Here is a 22,388-nt window from a genome sequence, read left to right on the forward strand (position 1 = left end):
GCGTCCCTTGCATTCCTAATGGCTTAAAATTTTGAATCAGCCAACAGGAATTAGAGCTGCTAAAAAGAAAATTTAATTGCATCAAAAACGTATGCTTACCTGATAAATTTATTTCTTTTTTGACACGATGAGTCCACGGATCATCTTAATTACTAATGGGATATTCACCTCCTGGTCAGCAGGGGGCGGCAAAGTGCACCACAGCAGAGCTGTTAAATAGCTCCTCCCTTCCCTCCCACTCCAGTCATTCGACCGAAGTTAAGGAAAGAAAGGAAAAGCCTAGGTGCAGAGGTGTCTGACGTTTATAAAAATAAAAAAACCTGTCTTACAAGAACAGGGCGGGCCATGGACTCATTGTGTCAAAAAAGAAATAAATTTATCAGGTAAGCATGAATTTTCTTTTCTTTTTTAAGACACGATGAGTCCACAGATCATCTTAATTACTAATAGGATCCAATACCAAAGCTAGAGTACACAGATGATATGGAAGGGACAAGACAGGGAACCTAAACGGAAGGCTTGAAGAACCTTTCTCCCAAAAGCGGCCTCAACTGAGGCAAAAGTGTCAAATTTATAGAATTTTGAAAAAGTGTGCAGAGAGGACCAAGTTGCAGCCTTGCAAATCTGTTCCACAGAAGCTTTATTTTTGAATGCCCATGAGGAAGCAACAGCCCTCGTGGAATGAGCCATAACTCTCTCAGGAGGCTGCTGTCTCATAAGCAAAACGTATGATACTCTTTAGCCAAAGAGAAAGAGAAGTTGCTGTAGCTTTCTGTCCCTTACGTTTTCCTGAAAAAATGACAAACAAAGAAGACGACTGACGAAAGTCCTTAGTCGCCTGCAAGTAAAACTTTAAAGCACGGCCCACGTCCAAATTGTGTAGAAGACGTTCCTTCTGAGAAGAAGGATTAGGACACAAAGAAGGAACAACAATCTAATGATTAATGTTCCTGTTAGAAACAACCTTAGGAAGAAATCCTAACTTAGTACGTAAAACTACCTTATCTGAATGGAAAATAAGGTAAGGAGACTTGTACTGTAACGCCGAGAGCTCTGATACTCTACGAGCATAGGAAATAGCAACAAGAAATAAAACCTTCCAAGATAACAACTTAATATCTAAGGAATGCTTTGTGGGTAACCCCCTCAACAATCTACAACCACTCCTAGATATTATTAACAATTTTGGGACCTTTTCGGGCTATAAGATCAATATCGATAAGTCCGAAGTTACCTGGTTGCAGAACTCCCACAAAACTAAATTGACAGACACAGGTCTCAAGGTTTACGGAGGGCCTTTTCAAATATCTAGGGATATGGATACATGTCAACCCTTCTAAGTTGTACCACCTCAATTTTAGTGACATTATTGCTAACATCAAACAAATGCTCCTGAGGTGGGCGAGGCTTCCCCTCTCCCTCTCTGGCAGGGTTCACCTTTTTAAAATGGTTGCTCTGCCTAAGCTACTCTACCCTCTACAGATGTTACCCCTCCTCCTCACTCGACAAGACACTGACTCACTCCAGGCCTCTCTTGGACAGTTCATATGGCAGGGTAAAAAACATAGGATAAGCAGATCGTATTTGTCAATGCCATTGTGTAGGGGTGGGCTTCGCCTCCCAAATATAATGTTAAACAACTGGGCTGCCCTGTCTAAGATCACATTGGATTGGCTTGTGGGCAACAATCACTTTACCATCCCTAACCTAGAGACTAGCCTCATTAAACCAATACATTTGGCATTTCTGCCTCATGCAGACTTCAACTCTCTTCCCCCGTGTATACAATCCCATATATTATTTAGGGATCCCCTGAGGGCATGGTCCAAGATTTGTAAACTATGGGGGTGCAGAACTCAGTGAGCAAATATTTACAGATTCAAGGCAACTTACACTTCCTTCCGGGATACACGACAGAGGTGTTTGCTGTATGGCAACGAGAACATCTCACTAAGCTTCACCAACTCTTCAACCCACTAACTTTAGCAAATACATCTTTTCAGGAATTGCAAAATGTGTATGGTCTCCCTAACTCACACAGGTTTGGTATAGACATTACCTATACCAGTTGATTTCAGATAAGCTGTTAACTAACGAACCCTCTAACATTGAAAAGGTATGCGCATTAGCCAAGCAAGGATCTTACAAAATCTCCTACATATATGATCTTTTCCTTAGACATTTTGAGGAATCTACTGTACAGGGGATTTTACTAAAGTGGTCAAATCACAGAGAGCTACAGATAGACCCTGATCTCCTCAAAGCCAGTTTTAGAAAGGCACATACAAGTACAGTCTCTGCACAGCTGAGGGAGTCATATATGAAATTCATACATCAAGCTTACATTACTCCTAGTCTGCGTTCAAAATGGGTGCCGGGGGCGAAGAACATTTGTAACAAGTGTAGATACCCACTTTCCGACTGGACTCATTTGCTATGGGATTGTCCCAAATTGAAAGGATTCTGGCACAGAACTGCTTACTGGCTGACAAGGGTGACAAAAGAACAGGTAACACTCACAGCACAGCATGTGATTTTCTTGATCCCTAAGGACAGAGAATATAAGTTTGACATTTTCATAATCACAGTCCTTATGCTCCCTAGACAAGTCATTCTGACGGGATGGGCTAGTGAAAGATCTCTTCCCTTCCGACAATTAATTAGTAAGATACACACCCAGATGCTGATTGAACAGGCAGACACAAAGTGAGACCCAGAAAAACGGATTAAGAGATTTCTTCACAAATGGGAGGCTTATCTATTATTTTTACCGGCTAGTGTTAGATATAGAGTTATTTTCCCATTTAGAAAGTCTTTATGTTCTAAATGAGAACCTCAGAGGTAAATGGTGTTTATCTGATGGCTAGGCCCAACTAGGCCCCCAAGCAACCATAAACGTATTTTGGATTGTCTTTTTATTGCTCTTCTTTTTTCCTGAGCACTGGTCTGCGGGGGTTAGCTGGAGGCGCTCCGGGTAAGTGTTATATATTTATTGTTTGGTTTTGTTTCTTTTGTTCTTATTTAATGTATAAACAACATTAGGGAACATTTGATTCCTTGCCTCTGCATGACAAACTAGTGATTCTGTTATTATTCGCTGTACTCATATCTATTATTATAATGGATTTTGTGGAATCAACAAAGGTCTTTTGTCATTCTACTCTTCTTTGCTATTTGTCATGTATGTATTGGATCTCTTGTTCTTATTTGCTATAAATAAAGTTATTAAAATATATATATATTTAAGGAATGCATAGGCTCAAATGGAGCCCCTTGAAAAACTTTGAGAACAAGATTAAGACTCCATAGAGGAGTAACTGGTTTAAACACAGACCTGACCCTAACTAAGGCCTGACAAAAGGATTAAACATCTGGGACATCCGCCAGACGTTTGTGTAACAAAATAGATAAGGCCGAGATCTGACCCTTTAGGGAACTCATCGATAAACCTTTCTCCAAACCTTCTTGAAGAAAAGACAAAATTCTAGGAATCCTAACTTTACTCCATGAGTAACCCTTGGATTCAAACCAATAGAGATATTTACACCAAATCTTATGGTAAATCCTTCTAGTAACAGGTTTACGTGCCTGAATCATGTTCTCTATGACCGAATCAGAAAACCCCCGCTTGGATAAAATTAGGCGTTTAATCTCCAAGCAGTCAGCTTCAGAGAAACTAGATTTGGGTGAAGGAAGGGTCCCTGTATTAGAAGGTCCTTCCTCAACGGAAGTCTCCAGGGTGGCAGAGATGCCATCTTCACCAAATCCGCATACCAAATCCTGCGCAGACAGGCCGGCGCTATGAGGATCACAGACGCCCTCTCCTCTTTGATTCGAGCAATAACCCGAGGAAGAAGAGCAAACGGAGGAAATAGGTATGCTAGACTGAAGGTCCAAGGGACCACCAGAGCATCTATCGGCTCTGCCTGGGGGTCCCTGGACCTCGACCCGTATCTCGGGAGATTGGCGTTCTGTCAGGATGCCATAAGATCCAATTCCGGCTGACCCCACTTGAGAATCAGATGGGAAAACACTTCCGGATGGAGTTCCCAGATAAGGCGCCACTCCAATGCCCCTTGACCGAAGTACCGCCAACAGAGACCCCAGAACCTTTGTGAAAATTCTGGGAGCAGTGGCCAGGCCGAAAGGAAGCGCCACGAACTGGAAGTGTTTGTCCTGGAAGGCAAACCTTAGAAACGTGTGATGATCCCTGTGAATAGGGACATGAAGGTACGCATCCTTTAAATCCACTGTTGTCATAAACTGACCCTCCTGGATTAAAGGAAGAATGGAACGAATAGTTTTCATCTTGAATGACGGAACTCTGAGAAAACTGTTTAGACTTTTGAGGTCTAAAATTGGTCTGAAGGTTCTCTCCTTTTTGGGAACAACAAACAGATTGGAATAAAACCCTGACCCTGTTCCAGAATTAAATAACGCAACTTTTGTTGAGTTCGTTATTTTCCCTATAGCGCTCAAAACTAGCTGTATGTTATCAAAAGTATTATAATGTAATAAAATTACTTCAGTCAGAAAACTAGATTTTATAACTATTGCTTGCGTGCACCATAATGAAGCAAGGTATGAGGTTTCAGACAGTTATTACTTTTAATCTTTTTTTTTAAGAATCTAATTTTAAAATAAAATGTATGTCCATTTGATGCATTAAAATGTATGTAAATGTTAAATATCTGTCTATCTATGAGTGTCTTTTTCTATATGGGGTATTGTACGGCTAAGAATTTTTTACAAAACAACGAGGCAGCCCAAATTGTGGCTACATGAGGACTTAAAATAGGAAAAACAATAAACAGCGGAATATGAATCAAGAAGACCCGCGCTGCAGCAACACTTCCAATATACTACACCAATGTCAGTTGAACCACCATATCAGGGGATGAACAAAAATTATATATAATATATATATATATATATATATATATATATATATATATATATATATATATATATATTCCAAAAGAAATGGTCGCACTCTCAGGTCTTTTAGTGAAAAATCGTGGTAAATTTTAATGAAACGTTTTCGGGGTATTCTTCCCCATCATCAGCATAAACATACAGTGCATCAAACAAACTTAAATAGAAGCCTATTGCTCGTTAAACATAAATCAAAAATACCTGTGTGTGAAGATTTCTCAGTGTGGTGGCGCCAAACAGTGTGTGTGTGGACCGCATGTTTGCGTTCCACTATGTGAACCGGAAGTGTTAAGTGCAGTATTGTATCCGGTATCCTCATTTCTATACAAAGCTTATAATGTTATAATATCGATACAAACTTACTGTGTTAATAAATTACGTTACTAAAGTATGTAATAGTGTTTCAAACTCTGTGCCTTTATTGACAGTGTAACTTATTCTACGTATTGTTACAGTTGCGTGAATTTATTAAGCCGGTGCCTCCTGCACTGCTCATAGGCTCATATATATGTATGTGCATTGTTCCCTATTATCTAAATTACATCTCCCTTACTGTAGTGCTACTATTGTTCGTTATGATGATCTCTGTGACAGGTTCTATAGAGTTCGCTGTCATCTTCTAGTTGTCATAGGAACCATTTGTTCTGCCGGTTCTACTTGGGCGGATGGATCTATTGGTTTACCTAGTTCAGATTTACCACTATTCTATGGCCAGTATGCATTACCTTCATGTCTCACTATTAACATGATTTTTTGGACTTCATTCATTTACATATCACTTGTACTTGTCCTGGAATGTGCTTGTTAGAGGGGCTAAAAGTATTCTCTGGCACTTATTGTATGTAGTATATGTATATCATCTTAAGTATCGTATATGTTTTCCTAGGCTGTCTTTATAGATTATGTAATTGATGCCCTCCTATGGACCTAGATACCAGTAAAGGAAAATAAAATCATCTAACCATTTAGCATGGGTAAAAATACAAAATTATTAGTAAAACATAAGAAATATATAGAAACTAAAAATAAGAAATAGCAACCTAACTGCTGTTGCTACATTACACACTTAGCTCTAGTAATGTATAATTGGTATTGATTTTGTTCTAAATTATATCTATCTCTCTTGTGCCTGTATACACATTACATATATTATATACATCTTAGCTCTCTTAGTATGTATTAGAGAAAGCTATTGTTGCCCTGTTAGTCCATATAGTTACTCCGTGTCAAATTTCTATATAGTGATGTCCATCCTTAATTGAATCTTTGAGTTCATCATAGTTGGACAGTCCTAGTGCAGTGTCCCTATTTTTTGGTGTTGGCACAAACTGACCCTTGGACGTATGGGATGTCATCCTCAATTGGATGGTTGATGTCATCTCTGTCATGGTTATATATCCATGGTTCCTAGACCTGTGTCTTTTCTGATGTTCCTGTCGGTTATTCTCTGCACGCTAAGATTGTCACCTTAGATTGGTGCAGATGGATCATCTCTGTGTGGTTGCCATGGATTTAAAGGAAGCTCCGTATTTTAAGTCTGCATGAGAACTTGTTGGCAATTGGCATTAATATACCGAGTGATGTTGCATTGGAGGAATCATTACCATGACTCCCCCAACGCCAGGTAGTGCACCCTGCGCTGAATGGTCTACCCCCCAAGAGGCCTGACCCTCAGTGCATTGTCACATATTACTCAAGGTGTAATTGCCATGCCCCAGTATGTGTCTCGGCTTAAATGAGCGCTTTAAAATCCGGAGGTAAGTTTAACCCTCCTGGGGCTACCGTGCCCAATCTATATATCCATTCAGCTTCTCTTCTAAGCAGGGCCTTATTTCTGTCACCACCCCTATCAAGGGGGGGGATATGATCAATCAGGATATATCTGATAGTGGACACCTGGTGTCTCATGTCGGCACAGTGTCTGGCCACCGGTTGGTCCGATCCTCCTTGTTCTAATGCCAGCCGTATTGCCCGTCTGTGGTTAGCCATCCTATCGCGGAGTGTTCCGCTCGTCTTGCCCACGTAGAACCGGGCACATGGACAGAATAATAGGTAAACTACAAATGTTGTAGTGCAGGATATTGAGTGCTTGATCTTGAATACTTTATTCGTGTGAGGATGGTGAAAGTTTTTAGTTGTTATGAGACCATTACATGTTGTGCACCCTAGGCACCTGTATGAACCTTTGATGTTAGTATGGGCAGTATCCATGTAACTTGATTTAGGGTCTGTGCGTACCAAGCTGTCCTTAAGGTTAGTTCCCCTCCGGTATGCTACCATTGGTGTCAGGTTGTGCGTGAAGGTCAATTTAGGGTCAGACTGCACTATTGGCCAGTGTTCTCTTAGTATGTTACCAGCTTGTGTGGTGTTAGGTGAAAACGTTGTTGCCATTATCAATTTGTTCAGCTTCTCTGTCAGATTCCCCTTATGTATCCGGCTGTCCTGAGAGTGTGGAAGGACTTGTTTTAGGGTACTGTCAAGTATCTGTTGCTTGTATCCCCGCTGTAAGAATTTGTCTCGCATGAGCTGTAGCTGTGAGACCCCTGTGGCTCTGTTTGAATTATTCCGCATTACTCTAGTCATCTGTGATTTGACTATCCCTTTTAATAGGGCTGGGGGTGACAGCTTGTTGCACTTAAAATGGAATTTTTATCAGTAGGCTTGCTGTAGAGTGTGGTGCCTAAGGAATTACCATCTATGTAAATAGTGAGGTCTAGGAATTGTATCTCTTTATGGTGGTGCGTGATCTTGAATCTCACTGGTGTAGGGGTATTATTCCATTTCATAAACCACTCTGACAGCGCCTGTTGTCCGCCACGCCACACCATGAACACATCATCGATGTATCTTGCGTAGTAAACAACCTGCGATGTGTCAGTGCTCCATAGGAATTGGTTTTCAAATTGAGACATATATATATTGGCATACGATGGGGCCATGTTGGACCCCATCGCAGTGCCTGTAAGTTGCAAATAAAAAGATGTCTCAAAGCGAAAGTAGTTCCTAGTGAGGCAGTATTCCATTAGTGTCAAAAAATAGTCAATGGGGGGTCCCTCATATAGTGTACTGTCTATGAGGTGTTGTTTGGTAGCCATGAGTCCTGTGTCATGAGGGATGATAGTGTAGAGACTGTTGACATCCAGGGTGACCAGGATGTCTCCAGTCTCCACACGCACATCCCTCATCTTCCTAATGAGGTCATTAGTGTCTGAAATGAATGATCTGACAGTCTTGACAATGGGTTGGAGGAAAATATCTATTACTTGTGCCACTGGCTGTGTAAGTGATTGTACTGCGGAGACTATGGGTCGCCCTGGTGGGTGCTGTAGGGTTTTGTGTATCTTTGGGGTGGTGTATAGTATTGGGATTCTTGGATGTGTTGTAGTGCAGTATTCAAAGAGTTGTTTCGTTAGGTATCCTTGTTCAAATCCTAGTTTAAGGATACCATCCAGTTCTTTCTTGTATTTGACCGTAGGGTCACCTGGTAACTTGCTATAAGTGTTGTTGTCAGTCAATTGCTTAAGTATGTCTTCTTTGTAATCCTCATAGTCCATCAGGACTATTGCCCCACCTTTGTCCGCAGGGCGAATGACCAGAGCATGGTCATTTTGTAAGGTTTTAATAGCTGCTCTTTCAGTGTTTGTGAGGTTGTGTCTCCATTTGTTGGACTTATTATGTGTTTCCATATCTTGTGCTACTAGCCTCATAAATGTCTTGGTGCTAGCACTACTGTTTGTTGGCTCAAATGTACTGGGTTTTTTGCACTTATGGATAGGATTAGTAAGTTCTGGTGTTATTGGGGCGTTCTGAAAATATTCTTTAATTTTCATTGTGCGATTCAATTTATACAAGTCCAATTTAAGGTCCATTTCATTAGTTTTATGACTTGGTATAAACGATAGACCTTTATTGAGCATGGAGCTCTCTGCTGCTGTAAGAGCATGCCTACTAAGATTGATCACTATATCCTCCGTCTGTTGCGGCGTGTGGGTCTGTGTCTGTCCCCTTGCCCTCCTAATGTGTGGTCTAGAGTGCCTCCCCCTCCTCTGCGTGACCTCGTGGTAACCCCTAAAAAATGATGATCTGGGGTGGATTGTCCCCTATGTATATATGGGGGATGGTATGGGGGTTGCGTCTGGTATGTATTTGGTGATGTGGGTGTGTGTCTTGTGATGCTAGTGTCTGTTTCTGATGAATCAGCACCACTGGTGTCAACTGTTGTAAATTGTACTCTCCTAGGTCGAAAAGGTCTCCTAGGTCTACCCTCTGATGTACTGGTTAGCCACTTGTAGACTCTACCATTAGTGTAGTCTGCTTTCACAGATTCAAGTTTCCTGTTTTTAAATACTGCTAATTCAGTTTTATATTTATCAACTTGTTGCTGTAATTTGGTGAGCCAGTTTTCCTGCTGATCTGCTGCAAGTGTTTCATTATGTATTTGTTCAAATGCTGCTATCTCATTTTTGACCTTGTTAAGTATTGTAGTGACCTCCTCTATTACTAGTAAGATAAGATCTAGGGAGCACTTATTTAATATGTGGCACCACTTCTTTCTAAATTCAGGATTGTCACGACCTATTGTAGGGATATTTTTTACCCTGAAACCCCTAGGGATATGGTTTAACCTGTGATATTCTGAGAGATAACTACCGTGTAGTGTTAGGTCTGTTTCCCGCTTTTTGAGTTTCAATAAGTTATGGTATATATTAACAGGGGTCTCACCAGCCGTCGCTCTGCTGATAGGGGCGAACAGGATTCTTGCCGCATCATCTGGGGTGTATGTGACTGTACCGATCTGGGCCCCACGGGCTTGTGCTCCTACATCCGGATCTTGTTCCATGGTAGTTGTCCCAATGGGAGGAAGGGTCAAAGACGTAAGGGGAACTGGTTCCATAACTGCGCTTGCTGTAAGTTGTAGAAATGTTCAGCGTGGATCCCAATATATTGTAGTGTGAGCACTGGAGAAATTCAATACCAAATCCAAAACTATAGTTCACTGAGTGAAAAAATCAGGCTGAGGGGGTACACTTGTATAAGAATATCAAAACCCATCAGTTGTACAGTGTTACCCTCCAATGGTCATCTGCCCGGGTGCCAACATGCAGTCAATATTCCAAAAGAAATGGTCGCACTCTCAGGTCTTTTAGTGAAAAATCGTGGTAAATTTTAATGAAACGTTTTCGGGGTATTCTTCCCCATCATCAGCATAAACATACAGTGCATCAAACAAACTTAAATAGAAGCCTATTGCTCGTTAAACATAAATCAAAAATACCTGTGTGTGAAGATTTCTCAGTGTGGTGGCGCCAAACAGTGTGTGTGTGGACCGCATGTTTGCGTTCCACTATGTGAACCGGAAGTGTTAAGTGCAGTATTGTATCCGGTATCCTCATTTCTATACAAAGCTTATAATGTTATAATATCGATACAAACTTACTGTGTTAATAAATTACGTTACTAAAGTATGTAATAGTGTTTCAAACTCTGTGCCTTTATTGACAGTGTAACTTATTCTACGTATTGTTACAGTTGCGTGAATTTATTAAGCCGGTGCCTCCTGCACTGCTCATAGGCTCATATATATGTATGTGCATTGTTCCCTATTATCTAAATTACATCTCCCTTACTGTAGTGCTACTATTGTTCGTTATGATGATCTCTGTGACAGGTTCTATAGAGTTCGCTGTCATCTTCTAGTTGTCATAGGAACCATTTGTTCTGCCGGTTCTACTTGGGCGGATGGATCTATTGGTTTACCTAGTTCAGATTTACCACTATTCTATGGCCAGTATGCATTACCTTCATGTCTCACTATTAACATGATTTTTTGGACTTCATTCATTTACATATCACTTGTACTTGTCCTGGAATGTGCTTGTTAGAGGGGCTAAAAGTATTCTCTGGCACTTATTGTATGTAGTATATGTATATCATCTTAAGTATCGTATATGTTTTCCTAGGCTGTCTTTATAGATTATGTAATTGATGCCCTCCTATGGACCTAGATACCAGTAAAGGAAAATAAAATCATCTAACCATTTAGCATGGGTAAAAATACAAAATTATTAGTAAAACATAAGAAATATATAGAAACTAAAAATAAGAAATAGCAACCTAACTGCTGTTGCTACATTACACACTTAGCTCTAGTAATGTATAATTGGTATTGATTTTGTTCTAAATTATATCTATCTCTCTTGTGCCTGTATACACATTACATATATTATATACATCTTAGCTCTCTTAGTATGTATTAGAGAAAGCTATTGTTGCCCTGTTAGTCCATATAGTTACTCCGTGTCAAATTTCTATATAGTGATGTCCATCCTTAATTGAATCTTTGAGTTCATCATAGTTGGACAGTCCTAGTGCAGTGTCCCTATTTTTTGGTGTTGGCACAAACTGACCCTTGGACGTATGGGATGTCATCCTCAATTGGATGGTTGATGTCATCTCTGTCATGGTTATATATCCATGGTTCCTAGACCTGTGTCTTTTCTGATGTTCCTGTCGGTTATTCTCTGCACGCTAAGATTGTCACCTTAGATTGGTGCAGATGGATCATCTCTGTGTGGTTGCCATGGATTTAAAGGAAGCTCCGTATTTTAAGTCTGCATGAGAACTTGTTGGCAATTGGCATTAATATACCGAGTGATGTTGCATTGGAGGAATCATTACCATGACTCCCCCAACGCCAGGTAGTGCACCCTGCGCTGAATGGTCTACCCCCCAAGAGGCCTGACCCTCAGTGCATTGTCACATATTACTCAAGGTGTAATTGCCATGCCCCAGTATGTGTCTCGGCTTAAATGAGCGCTTTAAAATCCGGAGGTGAGTTTAACCCTCCTGGGGCTACCGTGCCCAATCTATATATCCATTCAGCTTCTCTTCTAAGCAGGGCCTTATTTCTGTCACCACCCCTATCAAGGGGGGGGGATATGATCAATCAGGATATATCTGATAGTGGACACCTGGTGTCTCATGTCGGCACAGTGTCTGGCCACCGGTTGGTCCGATCCTCCTTGTTCTAATGCCAGCCGTATTGCCCGTCTGTGGTTAGCCATCCTATCGCGGAGTGTTCCGCTCGTCTTGCCCACGTAGAACCGGGCACATGGACAGAATAATAGGTAAACTACAAATGTTGTAGTGCAGGATATTGAGTGCTTGATCTTGAATACTTTATTCGTGTGAGGATGGTGAAAGTTTTTAGTTGTTATGAGACCATTACATGTTGTGCACCCTAGGCACCTGTATGAACCTTTGATGTTAGTATGGGCAGTATCCATGTAACTTGATTTAGGGTCTGTGCGTACCAAGCTGTCCTTAAGGTTAGTTCCCCTCCGGTATGCTACCATTGGTGTCAGGTTGTGCGTGAAGGTCAATTTAGGGTCAGACTGCACTATTGGCCAGTGTTCTCTTAGTATGTTACCAGCTTGTGTGGTGTTAGGTGAAAACGTTGTTGCCATTATCAATTTGTTCAGCTTCTCTGTCAGATTCCCCTTATGTATCAGGCTGTCCTGAGAGTGTGGAAGGACTTGTTTTAGGGTACTGTCAAGTATCTGTTGCTTGTATCCCCGCTGTAAGAATTTGTCTCGCATGAGCTGTAGCTGTGAGACCCCTGTGGCTCTGTTTGAATTATTCCGCATTACTCTAGTCATCTGTGATTTGACTATCCCTTTTAATAGGGCTGGGGGGTGACAGCTTGTTGCACTTAAAATGGAATTTTTATCAGTAGGCTTGCTGTAGAGTGTGGTGCCTAAGGAATTACCATCTATGTAAATAGTGAGGTCTAGGAATTGTATCTCTTTATGGTGGTGCGTGATCTTGAATCTCACTGGTGTAGGGGTATTATTCCATTTCATAAACCACTCTGACAGCGCCTGTTGTCCGCCACGCCACACCATGAACACATCATCGATGTATCTTGCGTAGTAAACAACCTGCGATGTGTCAGTGCTCCATAGGAATTGGTTTTCAAATTGAGACATATATATATATTGGCATACGATGGGGCCATGTTGGACCCCATCGCAGTGCCTGTAAGTTGCAAATAAAAAGATGTCTCAAAGCGAAAGTAGTTCCTAGTGAGGCAGTATTCCATTAGTGTCAAAAAATAGTCAATGGGGGGTCCCTCATATAGTGTACTGTCTATGAGGTGTTGTTTGGTAGCCATGAGTCCTGTGTCATGAGGGATGATAGTGTAGAGACTGTTGACATCCAGGGTGACCAGGATGTCTCCAGTCTCCACACGCACATCCCTCATCTTCCTAATGAGGTCATTAGTGTCTGAAATGAATGATCTGACAGTCTTGACAATGGGTTGGAGGAAAATATCTATTACTTGTGCCACTGGCTGTGTAAGTGATTGTACTGCGGAGACTATGGGTCGCCCTGGTGGGTGCTGTAGGGTTTTGTGTATCTTTGGGGTGGTGTATAGTATTGGGATTATTGGATGTGTTGTAGTGCAGTATTCAAAGAGTTGTTTCGTTAGGTATCCTTGTTCAAATCCTAGTTTAAGGATACCATCCAGTTCTTTCTTGTATTTGACCGTAGGGTCACCTGGTAACTTGCTATAAGTGTTGTTGTCAGACACTGTGCCGACATGAGACACCAGGTGTCCACTATCAGATATATCCTGATTGATCATATCCCCCCCCTTGATAGGGGTGGTGACAGAAATAAGGCCCTGCTTAGAAGAGAAGCTGAATGGATATATAGTTTGGGCACGGTAGCCCCAGGAGGGTTAAACTCACCTCCGGATTTTAAAGCGCTCATTTAAGCCGAGACACATACTGGGGCATGGCAATTACACCTTGAGTAATATGTGACAATGCACTGAGGGTCAGGCCTCTTGGGGGGTAGACCATTCAGCGCAGGGTGCACTACCTGGCGTTGGGGGAGTCATGGTAATGATTCCTCCAATGCAACATCACTCGGTATATTAATGCCAATTGCCAACAAGTTCTCATGCAGACTTAAAATACGGAGCTTCCTTTAAATCCATGGCAACCACACAGAGATGATCCATCTGCACCAATCTAAGGTGACAATCTTAGCGTGCAGAGAATAACCGACAGGAACATCAGAAAAGACACAGGTCTAGGAACCATGGATATATAACCATGACAGAGATGACATCAACCATCCAATTGAGGATGACATCCCATACGTCCAAGGGTCAGTTTGTGCCAACACCAAAAAATAGGGACACTGCACTAGGACTGTCCAACTATGATGAACTCAAAGATTCAATTAAGGATGGACATCACTATATAGAAATTTGACACGGAGTAACTATATGGACTAACAGGGCAACAATAGCTTTCTCTAATACATACTAAGAGAGCTAAGATGTATATAATATATGTAATGTGTATACAGGCACAAGAGAGATAGATATAATTTAGAACAAAATCAATACCAATTATACATTACTAGAGCTAAGTGTGTAATGTAGCAACAGCAGTTAGGTTGCTATTTCTTATTTTTAGTTTCTATATATTTCTTATGTTTTACTAATAATTTTGTATTTTTACCCATGCTAAATGGTTAGATGATTTTATTTTCCTTTACTGGTATCTAGGTCCATAGGAGGGCATCAATTACATAATCTATAAAGACAGCCTAGGAAAACATATACGATACTTAAGATGATATACATATACTACATACAATAAGTGCCAGAGAATACTTTTAGCCCCTCTAACAAGCACATTCCAGGACAAGTACAAGTGATATGTAAATGAATGAAGTCCAAAAAATCATGTTAATAGTGAGACATGAAGGTAATGCATACTGGCCATAGAATAGTGGTAAATCTGAACTAGGTAAACCAATAGATCCATCCGCCCAAGTAGAACCGGCAGAACAAATGGTTCCTATGACAACTAGAAGATGACAGCGAACTCTATAGAACCTGTCACAGAGATCATCATAACGAACAATAGTAGCACTACAGTAAGGGAGATGTAATTTAGATAATAGGGAACAATGCACATACATATATATGAGCCTATGAGCAGTGCAGGAGGCACCGGCTTAATAAATTCACGCAACTGTAACAATACGTAGAATAAGTTACACTGTCAATAAAGGCACAGAGTTTGAAACACTATTACATACTTTAGTAACGTAATTTATTAACACAGTAAGTTTGTATCGATATTATAACATTATAAGCTTTGTATAGAAATGAGGATACCGGATACAATACTGCACTTAACACTTCCGGTTCACATAGTGGAACGCAAACATGCGGTCCACACACACACTGTTTGGCGCCACCACACTGAGAAATCTTCACACACAGGTATTTTTGATTTATGTTTAACGAGCAATAGGCTTCTATTTAAGTTTGTTTGATGCACTGTATGTTTATGCTGATGATGGGGAAGAATACCCCGAAAACGTTTCATTAAAATTTACCACGATTTTTCACTAAAAGACCTGAGAGTGCGACCATTTCTTTTGGAATATTGACTGCATGTTGGCACCCGGGCAGATGACCATTGGAGGGTAACACTGTACAACTGATGGGTTTTTATATATATATATATATATATATATATATATATATATATATATATATATATATATATATATATATATATATACAAAAATTAATACATAAAAAATTAATTAACAATGAAACGAATAATACTAGTAGTCCACCTAATAAATACAAATGCAAATGGCAAAATCATACAACAAAATGTATGAAAAAAGGTCAAAGTGTATAAAAATTGATAAGCTTAGTCCCAGTCCTGTAAGTGGCTGAAAGTCTAGGTAATGAAACACTGACTCAAAGAACCGCTGAATGTGATGGTAATGTTAGAATCTTATCCGGAGCAGCTGATAGTTCACAGGGTTCCAGCTGTGTAAGTCCCGAGGCGGCAAGCTGTACAAGAAAGGAAAAGAGAAACACAGCGCATCCGCGATTCACAGTATCGTTTATTCTTACAATGAAAAAAACACACTTACAAGATAACAGTGTGAAAGAAGCACTTTGCCCACTGGCCTGATGATATAGCCTGCTGTACTCCTCGAGGGAATCCCAGAGACGCCGACCTGCAGCACCTGGTTTCTCACTCCTCTCCGCAGCCAAGTGTAACAAACTTTCCACTGTTCAGCACAGTCCTGACGTTTCCTGTAGGTACCTCCTCCCTACGCGTTTCCTCTGCTCACACACTGAGTGGTTTGCACGATGCAGCTTTGCAGGTGACTTTACACAGCACAGATAAACTGAAAGAGCAAGGATTTACTCTGTGAAAGATCAGCTATCCAGAGGTAGAGGTCACGTGATCAGACTGGAGAGAGCTGAACCCACAGCCTAGAGGGAACAACAATAATCTGCTGTTGGTGACAGCCAGCTGGAGGCTTTAAGATCCAGCCTGCTTTGTCAGCACTAAGTCAAACTTAGTGCTCAACTAAATGTAAATGTGAAAAAACGTATGTAGGACGTACGAAAAGGAGCATAAAAAGAAGTCTGCCTGTGAGCAGAGGAAACGCGTAGGGAGGAGGTACCTACAGGAAACATCAGGACTGTGCTGAACAGTGGAAAGTTTGTTATACTTAGCTGCGGAGAGGAGTGGGAAACCAGGGGCTGCAGGTCGGCGTCTCTGGGATTCCCTCGAAGAGTACAGCAGGCTATATCATCAGGCCAGTGGGCAAAGTGCTTCTTTCACACTGTTATCTTGTAAGTGTGTTTTGTTCATGTGTGATTAGCTGTAAGAATAAACGATACTGTATATCGCGGATGCACTGTGTTTCTCTTTTCCTTTCTTGTACATGAGGACTTAAACCCTTGATTTTCCAAAGAACTGTACACCAGTCTCAATAAATCATGTATTATTTAGAAGGTAAATTAAAATGAGAACATGGGTTATAAATATAAAAAATGTAAAATAATACTATATCAGAAATCTAGCATTTTGAAATGTACTGCTAATGCACACGTACCCTCTGCAGTGCTGTGCCATATAATAACTTAGGTCTTGCTGAAGATCTATAGTACACGAGCAAACAATAAATGTCACAGAATCATTACTGGCGCACGGTGTAAACTTGTCCATAGAGGCGCCTAGCAACCAGTAAAAAGGAGACGTACTGACATGTTTAGGGCTAAGCTAGCACAGCGGTCAAATAACAATGAATTTCTTTGAAAATGTGTTTATAAAGCAATTTATCTATGCACAATTTTATTAGAAAATTGTAGGTTACTTTACTGGGAGAGTTCCATGGTCAGACCCTTCACACACGTGCAGTCACCTGTACCTTGCGTCCCACATGTACACTCACATATTTCCTGCTCTGCCGCTTCTGGCATATTACTTAGCCACTGATCTTCTGATTGTTCTGTGTTACATGAAATCTTAGCATCTTTTTCAACTGAAAAAAAAAAAAGAATAAATAAAAAAAACACTATTTACATGGTCTCTATTTAAAAATTAGTTTAGTGTGATACATTGTGTAATTTAAGTTAAATACACCTGAGCCTATATCATTAATAGTCACATCTGGATGAAACAAATTATATAATGACATTAGCACAACAGTAAATACAACCTGTGTCATACAGTAAAGCAAGTTAGCTGGGAATCAGTTACTTTACTAGCTACAAATACAGCCTCATTGTAACCAATCAGAATTCCCACATGAGACTTATTACAGGGTTTTGTGAGGATTTTGAAAATAAAATCAATTCATCTGAGCCCTGCATTCCTTAGACACATCACACACATACACTCACCTTTACCCTGTATCCCTCAGACACATCACACACGTACACTCACCTGTGCCCTGTATCCCTCAGACACATCACACACGTACACTCACCTGTGCCCTGCATCCCTCAGACACTTCACACACATAGGGGCCTATTTATCATGATGTGAGCGGACATGATCCGATATTGCGGCTCATGTCCGCTGCACATCGATAAATTCTGACAGCATACGCTCTCGCCATTTATCATGGCACCAGCAGTTCTGGTACACTGCTGGTGCAATACTGCCCCCTAGAGATTTGCGGCCAATTGGCCGCTTGCAGGGGGTGTCAATCAACCCAATCGCATTCAATCTGGTTGATTTCAGGCGATGTCTGTCTGCCTCCTCAGAGCAGGCCGACAGGTTATGGAGCAGCGGTCTTTAGATCACTGCTTCATAATTTGCGTTTCTGGTGAGCCTGAAGGCTCACCAGAAACACGGGCATCAAGCTCAATTCGGAGCTTGAAAATTCGGCCTCATAAACACAACTGTGACCGGCATCCCTCAGACACATCACACATGTACACTCACCTGTGCCCTGCATCCCCCATACATGTCATACAAATACACTCAACTGTGCCCTGCATCCCTCAGACAATCACACACATGCACACACCTGTGCTCGGCATTCCACATAAACATCACACATGTACACTCACCTGTACCCATCAGACACATCACACATGTACACTCACCTGTGCCCTGTATCCCTCAGACACATCACACACGTACACTCACCTGTGCCCTGTATCCCTCAGACACATCACACATGTACACTCACCTGTGCCCTGTATCCCTCAGACACATCACACACGTACACTCACCTTTGCTCTGCATCCCTCAGACAAGTCACACACGTACACCTACCTGTATTTATATTGTCACATATTTCCTGCTCTGCTGCTTCTGGCATATTACTTAGCCACTGATCTTCTGTTTGTTCTGTGTTACATGAAATCTTAGCATCTTTTTCACCTAAAAAAAAATGATAAATCAATAAATCGATATTTACATGGGCTCTATTTAAAAATTAGTTTAGTGTGATATATTGTGTAATTTATCGATATATTGTGTAATTTAAGTTAAATAAACTTGAGCCTACATCAGTAGCAGTCACATCTGGATGAAACAACCCATGAACCAATCACTCCCCTGTACCCTGTATCCCTCAGACACATCACACACGTACACTCCCCTGTGCCCTGTATCCCTCAGACACATCACACACGTACACTCCCCTGTGCCCTGTATCCCTCAGACACATCACACACGTACACTCCCCTGTGCCCTGTATCCCTCAGACACATCACACACGTACACTCACCTGTGCCCTGTATCCCTCAGACACATCACACACGTACACTCACCTGTGCCCTGTATCCCTCAGACACATCACACACGTACACTCACCTGTGCCCTGTATCCCTCAGACACATCACACACGTACACTCACCTGTGCCCCGTATCCCTCAGACACATCACACACGTACACTCACCTGTGCCCCGTATCCCTCAGACACATCACACACGTACACTCACCTGTGCCCCGTATCCCTCAGACACATCACACACGTACACTCACCTGTGCCCCGTATCCCTCAGACACATCACACACGTACACTCACCTGTTGCCCGTATCCCTCAGACACATCACACACGTACACTCACCTGTGCCCCGTATCCCTCAGACACATCACACACGTACACTCACCTGTGCCCCGTATCCCTCAGACACATCACACACGTACACTCACCTGTGCCCCGTATCCCTCAGACACATCACACACGTACACTCACCTGTGCCCCGTATCCCTCAGACACATCACACACGTACACTCACCTGTGCCCCGTATCCCTCAGACACATCACACACGTACACTCACCTGTGCCCCGTATCCCTCAGACACATCACACACGTACACTCACCTGTGCCCCGTATCCCTCAGACACATCACACACGTACACTCACCTGTGCCCCGTATCCCTCAGACACATCACACACGTACACTCACCTGTGCCCCGTATCCCTCAGACACATCACACACGTACACTCACCTGTGCCCCGTATCCCTCAGACACATCACACACGTACACTCACCTGTGCCCCGTATCCCTCAGACACATCACACACGTACACTCACCTGTGCCCCGTATCCCTCAGACACATCACACACGTACACTCACCTGTGCCCCGTATCCCTCAGACACATCACACACGTACACTCACCTGTGCCCCGTATCCCTCAGACACATCACACACGTACACTCACCTGTGCCCCGTATCCCTCAGACACATCACACACGTACACTCACCTGTGCCCCGTATCCCTCAGACACATCACACACGTACACTCACCTGTGCCCCGTATCCCTCAGACACATCACACACGTACACTCACCTGTGCCCCGTATCCCTCAGACACATCACACACGTACACTCACCTGTGCCCTGTATCCCTCAGACACATCACACACGTACACTCACCTGTGCCCTGTATCCCTCAGACACATCACACACGTACACTCACCTGTGCCCTGTATCCCTCAGACACATCACACACGTACACTCACCTGTGCCCTGTATCCCTCAGACACATCACACACGTACACTCACCTGTGCCCTGTATCCCTCAGACACATCACACACGTACACTCACCTGTGCCCTGTATCCCTCAGACACATCACACACGTACACTCACCTGTGCCCTGTATCCCTCAGACACATCACACACGTACACTCACCTGTGCCCTGTATCCCTCAGACACATCACACACGTACACTCACCTGTGCCCTGTATCCCTCAGACACATCACACACGTACACTCACCTGTGCCCTGTATCCCTCAGACACATCACACACGTACACTCACCTGTGCCCTGTATCCCTCAGACACATCACACACGTACACTCACCTGTGCCCTGTATCCCTCAGACACATCACACACGTACACTCACCTGTGCCCTGTATCCCTCAGACACATCACACACGTACACTCACCTGTGCCCTGTATCCCTCAGACACATCACACACGTACACTCACCTGTGCCCTGTATCCCTCAGACACATCACACACGTACACTCACCTGTGCCCTGTATCCCTCAGACACATCACACACGTACACTCACCTGTGCCCTGTATCCCTCAGACACATCACACACGTACACTCACCTGTGCCCTGTATCCCTCAGACACATCACACACGTACACTCACCTGTGCCCTGTATCCCTCAGACACATCACACACGTACACTCACCTGTGCCCTGTATCCCTCAGACACATCACACACGTACACTCACCTGTGCCCTGTATCCCTCAGACACATCACACACGTACACTCACCTGTGCCCTGTATCCCTCAGACACATCACACACATACATACACTCACCTGTTTCATTCCATACTAGAACAAGATTTGATCACTTTATCTGAAGAAATCAATATAAAGAATCAGAAGGAAACACATTCATATAACAATCTAAATATAAAAAAGAGATAGTTGGACTTAACACTCTAAAAAATAATCCCAATTTGGTAGTTGTCAATTCAGACAAGGGTGGTTCAATAGTGATACTCAATAAAGATCAATATTTAACTGAGGTTTATAGACAACTAAATGATATACATACATATAAGAAATTAACGTTTAATCCTACAATTAAATACCAGAGAGAGTTAAAACATCTACTAGACATAGGATTAGAGTGTCAGGATAGGTAAAGTCCAGAGTTAGACCCAAATGCTAGAATGAGGTTAAATAACACCCTAGCACAGTGAGTATATACCAGGACCTGACCCTGCAACAGCTGTAGTATAATATACTCACAGTAATAGACTGGAAGATGGCGCAACAGGGTCAGGAGAGGAAACTTCGTGTAGATAGGATTAACCAATAGAGTAATCAGGCAAGCATTGTTCTGCAACGTGTAATCAGGCAGATAGGGATTAACCAATAGAGTAGTCAGATAAGCAATGTCCAGCAACGTATAATCAGGCAGGTATGGGTTAATCAAAAGAGTAGTCAGGTAAGCAAAGTCCAGCAACGTGTAATCAGGCAGGTATGGGTTAACCAATAGAGTAGTGAGGCAAGCAAAGTCCAGCAACGTGTAATCAGGCAGGAAGGGGTTAACCAAAAGAGTAGTTAGGTAAGTAGAGTCCAGCAACGTATAATCAGGCAGGTATGGGTTAACCAATAGAGTAGTGAGGCAAGCAAAGTCCAGCAACGTGTAATCAGGCAGGAAGGGGTTAACCAATAGAGTAGTCAGGTAAGCAGAGTCCAGCAACGTATAATCAGGCAGGTATGGGTTAACCAATAGAGTAGTGAGGCAAGCAAAGTCCAGCAACGTGTAATCAGGCAGGAAGGGGTTAACCAATAGAGTAGTCAGGTAAGCAGAGTCCAGCAACGTATAATCAGGCAGGTATGGGTTAACCAATAGAGTAGTGAGGCAAGCAAAGTCCAGCAACGTGTAATCAGGCAGGAAGGGGTTAACCAATAGAGTAGTCAGGTAAGCAGAGTCCAGCAACGTATAATCAGGCAGGTATGGGTTAACCAATAGAGTAGTGAGGCAAGCAAAGTCCAGCAACGTGTAATCAGGCAGGAAGGGGTTAACCAATAGAGTAGTCAGGTAAGCAGAGTCCAGCAACGTATAATCAGGCAGGTAGGGGTTCAGGGTTCAGAATAATAA

The 22,388-nt window shown here is 42.3% G+C and overlaps 1 protein-coding gene across 1 annotated transcript in view; it reads right to left on the reverse strand.

Moving 5' to 3' along the window:
- LOC128657161 (zinc finger protein OZF-like) overlaps positions 1 to 22,388 on the reverse strand; it is a 54,442-nt gene that overhangs the window by 7,437 nt on the left and 24,617 nt on the right. The window contains exons 4-5 of the mRNA XM_053711402.1: positions 18,567 to 18,674; positions 17,233 to 17,322 (exon numbers count right to left, since the gene is read on the reverse strand). Coding sequence (XP_053567377.1) covers positions 17,233 to 17,322; positions 18,567 to 18,674 — 198 coding nt within the window. The remainder of the gene's footprint in view (positions 1 to 17,232; positions 17,323 to 18,566; positions 18,675 to 22,388) is intronic.

Source organism: Bombina bombina, chromosome 4 (assembly GCF_027579735.1).
Source record: "Bombina bombina isolate aBomBom1 chromosome 4, aBomBom1.pri, whole genome shotgun sequence".
Lineage (NCBI taxonomy): Eukaryota > Metazoa > Chordata > Amphibia > Anura > Bombinatoridae > Bombina > Bombina bombina.